Source organism: Dermacentor silvarum, chromosome 1 (genome assembly GCF_013339745.2).
Source record: "Dermacentor silvarum isolate Dsil-2018 chromosome 1, BIME_Dsil_1.4, whole genome shotgun sequence".
Taxonomy (NCBI): Eukaryota; Metazoa; Arthropoda; class Arachnida; order Ixodida; family Ixodidae; genus Dermacentor; species Dermacentor silvarum.
Window position 1 is genome coordinate 18,710,727 of NC_051154.1, and position 6,000 is coordinate 18,716,726.

General features: G+C 44.7%; 1 protein-coding gene across 2 annotated transcripts in view; it reads right to left on the reverse strand.

Moving 5' to 3' along the window:
* Positions 1 to 6,000, reverse strand: part of LOC119457518 (transcription factor collier-like) — a 117,742-nt gene that overhangs the window by 19,597 nt on the left and 92,145 nt on the right. For both annotated transcript variants that reach the window (XM_037719115.2, XM_049665139.1), the window contains exons 9-10: positions 3,484 to 3,601; positions 2,463 to 2,605 (exon numbers count right to left, since the gene is read on the reverse strand). In XM_037719115.2, coding sequence (XP_037575043.1) covers positions 2,463 to 2,605; positions 3,484 to 3,601 — 261 coding nt within the window. The remainder of the gene's footprint in view (positions 1 to 2,462; positions 2,606 to 3,483; positions 3,602 to 6,000) is intronic.

Genomic DNA, 6,000 nt, shown 5'->3' on the forward strand with positions numbered 1-6,000 from the left:
ATGCGCAACAAAGCTGTCCCACAGGTTTCTGAATACACGTTTCACTTTCGTGTTACGACCAATTTCTCTAGAAGAGGGATCAACCAATTTTTTTTCATGTTTCGTTCAACAGCTTGCTAGGATCTAGGGAGCCACCCACGTCGGGCGAACAACAGCCCGCTCGAGTTATTGAATAAAGTTTACTCTCTCGGTTCCTACTAATTCACCCTTTCACGTTCGCTTTCCGCCGCGAACACGCGTGTCCAACAGAGAGAGCACGCTTTACAGGAGGCCATATACAAATTTAGCTATAATAAAATACGTGCGCCTTCACACAGACTTGTTTGACGAAAATACCAACAACGGGAACATAACTACTCATACTGCGCATGCGCTGTCATGCGTACCGCAGTGAGCGTTTTTTAATGCAAATAGGTGAACATATTCTATAATTTCTATAATTTCTAATATTCTATATCTACAAAGTATCCCAACCGGCACAATATGCGATAATTATATCTACGCTGCTCGATCATCAGTCCTCACTCGTCACCGAAATAAGTGCTGTGGACTAATTAACCAGCTAATTAGACAAGATTACTTAGTCTCTCTTTGTTTCTTTTTTAATTGAGCTCGTAACATCCGAGGGGTAATTGCTGGTATTGGATATCCCGTTTAGTCGTTTCCAGCGTGCTATGTTCTAGGTAAATATTTTTTCCACGTTTTGCTCATAGCACGCAGAATATGAAAAGTGCCGCGACACAAGCGGTCCCAAAAGGAATTGAAAGGAAAGTGAATCTCTGGCAGACTCCACGCAGTAACCACCCACTTACTGCTTAGGCTGCGATCGTCAAGCGGAACATGCAGCTCGTGATCGGCGGAAGCCTGCACAAGCCGCAACAGCTTATCCCTTCCAGGCGATTGTCCAGTCTGACAATGAGCGGAGTTGGTTCCTTCAAATCACTTTTGGGACCGCTGGTGTCGCGGCACGCAGTCGTGTAATCAGGCGGCACTTTCCGTATTTCGCTATTTCGTGCGCTACGAGTAAAACGCATATAACATTCTTACTCAAAACATGGCGCGATGAAAATGACCGAATGGATGATTTAGGACATAGCAACTTTCCCACTGGAAGTCACGCGCCTAATCTAAAATTTTAGAAGTCGTATAATTATTGCAGGTGGGCGAATACAAATTTTCTTGAATACGAAAGGAATACAAATACTAAGTATATTATATCGAATCGAATATGGAATAGTCAATTGAGGATCATATAGGTACAACATGACTGTTTATTTCATATAGGTACAACATGACTGTTTATTTCAGCATAACTATGCACCACGCGTGCACTGACTAGTAAAAAAGAGACAGCCAACTATCAGGGACATTTAGAATCACTTTTAAGCACAAGATCAGTAATTTTCATGAAAAACTCTGCCCGAATGGCCTCTCAACATCTTTAGAGCCTGGTGGCAAACAAGCTTTCCAGTAATAAATGACTGCTGTATGGCTAGCTTTCCAAAAACGATAAATAAATGGCTGCAGAAAAAAGATGAGAGATGGTGGAAAAAAAAGAAAAAGAAAGCTGCCGAGGGACTTTTGTGCCGCAAACAATGACTGTTGCAAAAAATAAACATGCCCGGTTGCACCGACAAAGATAAAACTGCTGTATCATTAGGCTTCCAAAAATATACCATTATGGCAGGCTAAGAGCAAAACTCTCGATTGTCATGTAGGCTTCCGCCACATAGCCGAAAACAAAGCTGCATTACCCATTTCATATCTGCATTGCTTCGAAAACTTCTGTCTTGCTTCACTTCTTAAAATCTGCGATAGTTTGTTTAGCAGACAGAGAACAGCAGCAAGACTCATAGGTTGTTGCGAAATATTTGGTTAGCTTTTAATATTCGAAAATACCGAATAATTCCTTTACAAAGAGGAATACGAATAGTTAATGGGAAATACTCGATTCGTATTCGAACCTTGGAATTCACCCACCCCTAGTAATTATTCTTTTCTAATTAGGCTGGTAATAAGCACAATAAAATTATCTTGCTGGCCGAAGATGACCAATGACCGAACGCTGCAGGTCTCACAACAGTATATTGTAGTTGTTGTTTCTTGTTTTCTTTCTTTTTTTTTTTTTTTGTAGTCGCGTGGTTAGCGTGGAGACTCGTGAGTTGCGCGGTGTCAAGCATGCATTTTTTTTTTCGATGTTCGGACCTGAATTTGGCGGCTATGCTTTCGAGGAAGGTCTCCTGGGATGTGTGATTCGATCGCTATAAGGGACAGCCACTAAACATGCCCAGCGCCTGCCGACTGCGCTCCTACTCTCCTCGCGTGTTGTTTATGATGGCAGGCGAGGCGCCGCTCCATGATCGGCCTGTCGGCGTAATGGGTAATCGTTAAAAAGAATCGTTACATCGCCCGTTATCAGGGTCAGTCTCGCGAAGGTGAAGCGAGGAAAAGGGCGCACTCACCTCGCTCCAGACGAGCATGGTGCCGAAGACGACTTGGAGGCCGTCGAAGAAGTTGTCTCCGACGATGATAACCGTGGATCCACCGGTGGTCCACCCTTCACTGGGACTGATGGCCTTGATGCAAGGCGTGGCGGCGAACGGAACTGCGCACGGCAATGCAGAGACGCTGTCAGAGCCGCTGTCCACGTGACAGGGTCAAACAGTGAATGCGAAAATGACCGGATGGCAGCGCTCTCCGCTCGGCGACTGATCGCACACCTGCTGCGGTCGACTGGCGACGCTAGCGACGCCGAAGACGACGGCAGCGGGGGCGCCAACCAATCCGGGCAGCTTTTCCAACCTGTTGTGCGCGACAAGGCCCCGCTCTCGGAGCCTAATAGGATTTTCTCTCGAGAGATTAGGCCGCCTTCGGAAGGAGGCAATTACGCGCGAGGGTGTGTCGCGGCCCTGTCGCCGGTCGCGGCCAGCGCTTAAGCCCGGGAAACAAGGTTTGCCGGACGCCGCCGGGGGTCATCGATTTTACGTCGCCCCCGGGGGACAGACCGCCCCGGCGGGATGGACGCGCGCTCTGGCCGCAGCCCACCACGCGCTGGCCCACGCCTGCGCTGGTGTGACGGCACTGGTGCGGTAATACTCAACCGCTGACGCCGCGACGTCAACAAAAGTGAACGCTTCTTTGCTCGCTGCATTGAGCTGCTTTTGCTCGGTTACCTGAGGGGTCCCGAAAGAGCTGCTTTGAAAAAATCCAAGTAAAATACGCTCGGAAGTGTGAACAGCGACACTGGCTCCCATTTCTTTGGTCCTTCACGGCGCGTAGGTAGTACGATTGTTCAAACTGTGGCCGATTAGCAAGTGTAACTATGTTTCATTAATCATTATGTCGTATAGATTAAATTATTTTTATAGCGCTCCTGCTTTTGTTTTTCTATATCGGCCGTGAGGAAAGCAAACCGTTAACTCTTAGTCCCCCGAATCGTCAGTCAGCGCTGTCGGCAACTTGCAGAAACGGCGCCTTGCTCACCTTCAGTTGGGTCGAGTCGCTTAGCCCGTCGACCGTGCTTGGAGTTGTTGTGCACGAACATGTTGTCTGAGACTGCCAGCAGGGGTCCTTCCACGCTCACCTGATTTGAGATGACCACCTGCGACAGATTACTACCTGTGAAACTTCGCACGTCTCAGAAGAGGAATGACAAGATTTCAAAAAAATTATAAGTAAAGTGCTCGCTCGTTCATGCTCCGATGGTTCTGTGGGCACCGTGCGGTCATCGTGTACGGCACCAACAGTGCTCTAGCGACCAGCGCAAGCAGTAGATATAAAGCAGACTCTACAGCAGAAACCGTGTTGCGATTTGTGTGTTTCTCCACGGATTTAAAAAATAGGTATGCGGCATTGAGTCATTTTTGGTACTTTAAACTTGAAAAAGGATGTTACCCTACCAATTGATTGCATATTTGACTTCAAAGGGCGCGCAAGAGACATTGCATGTGCTGCCATTGAAGCGCACAGGTTAAGAAGTGTGCTCGTGAGTTTTGGCAAGTTATGTTTTTCTCTCTTTTTGCGTTAATTGCTGTGATAAAGAGTTTCGCACACGCTCCCATTGTTTTCATTTTCTTTTTCTTGGGGTTATGCTGTGTAAGCCGCATTACCACCGACTGATGTAGTTTAGGAGTACTGTCATGCCACACAAAGGTGGCCCTTCTTACATCCCTTCGGCCATGTTGTGAATGCATGAATAAAATGAATGAGTAAAACGAATGAATAGAATGAAAACAAACAAAATAAACAAACACTGCTTTCGCATCAAAAATGTCCTAAACCTAATGGCGTCTTCAATTTGTCGCCCCGTCTAATCTGTTTACATTGCCTGATTCAGACGTCGTATAACAAGCTGTGACAGTGAAGTTATTAGTGAAAATACATATAACAAGCTCGGATGACACCAGCTGCCGGGCGATACGCATTCTGTACGCGAAAAAACAATACTGACTGATAGAGAAGGTTTCGAAATAGATTACCCCAGTACACAATGATAGAGAAAAAGGTGGTGAAAGAAGACAAGATGTTAGCGAAAGAAACAGAGAGAGAGAGATAGATCTGAAATATGCAAAACATAGAAAGACCGTCGGAGATCACATAAAGCGGAGGGCGAAATAGAAAGTACTACTGCGTTGGTGCTTGCGGAAGTTAAGCGGATGGAGAAGCTTATGATGTCAGGACGCCACCGAAGCTTTCATTTCTCTGAAGTCAAACACTGCTATGACAGTATGCGTACATCCCCTAATTTGTATCATGTAATTGTTATTCGAGGCTTCCGGCATTCATAAGGCCGTGAAGGAAATCCCTGACAGTGCGCGGTAAAGTCCCGGTTCTCGAGTGTGGAGAGCTACTTGCGCATCTCGCTATTAAAAAAAAAAAAAATCAGTGAGATTTCCCACTTGATGAAGTACAGGAGCTCACAGCTTCACCTATCACAATGTGACCGTAACGTGATAAGCTTGCAATTTGCCGAAAGCAGTGAGACGGACATTTGCTGCTCGGTCATTCCACGCCAACTGTTCCAACCGTGGCTCGACCAATATCCATTTCTCTCAAAAAATACAAAAACATTCCACGTATATAAGCATTAGTTGCACAGTATATTCACAATATATTTTGAGCCCAAAAGCTTTTTTGGGCGCGTGAGGGTCATTTGGATTTCGCGAGACAGCAAAAAACCAGGTGCGAAACAAAATCTGCCAAAAATCGACCGTCTCGCAGATTCTTTCAAACTTTGCGTTTTTGCGTTGGCTGAACATTTTTCTTGCGTTTTAAAGCAGTTTAAGAAAATACTTATATGTTCTTTAACACTTAACACCTAGGTAAAAATGCGTAAATTATAGCATTTTTGGTTAATTAAAAAAAAGGTTACGGAAGAAAACCTGGCATTACTTTTATAGAACTTTACCGAAAACGTAATATCTTATAAAATTTTATTTTCACCTCTGTGCTGCGCACATGATCTAAAATAAAACACAGAATTTCGCGAAAAGGCCATCTTGGTCTCCGTTTAGACGTCAGTAACACTCTCAGGTGGTTCACGAAAAAAAAATACACGAAAAAGCGGATATAATTGAGAAGCATAACTACTTTCGCCACAGAAATTTTAATCGAAATAATTTGCGTCCTAAGCGAGAATTTTTTTTTATTTGAGTCTCACCATTGCCATTAGTTGAATATGTGTTTCGATTTCTCGTGCTAGTAATGTCCGCCTTTATAAATAATTCAGCGCAAGAACAAGAATTACGCAATTCTGCCACAGTCGATTTTTAAAAATGACGTAAAACTTAAAATGATTACCCCGTATCATATACAAAGAATACAGTACGGAAAGAAGAACCGAGAGGCATATGCTGCGGATACACCACCTTCACACTCAGTTGGTTTGTGTGTCCCGTCAAAATGCTATAAGGTGAAGCGCGAACTAGAATATTGCAATGGTGGAACTAAAATTCAAAACCTCGGTTAAAATTCCGTGACGGTAATTTGTTAGGCTTCTCG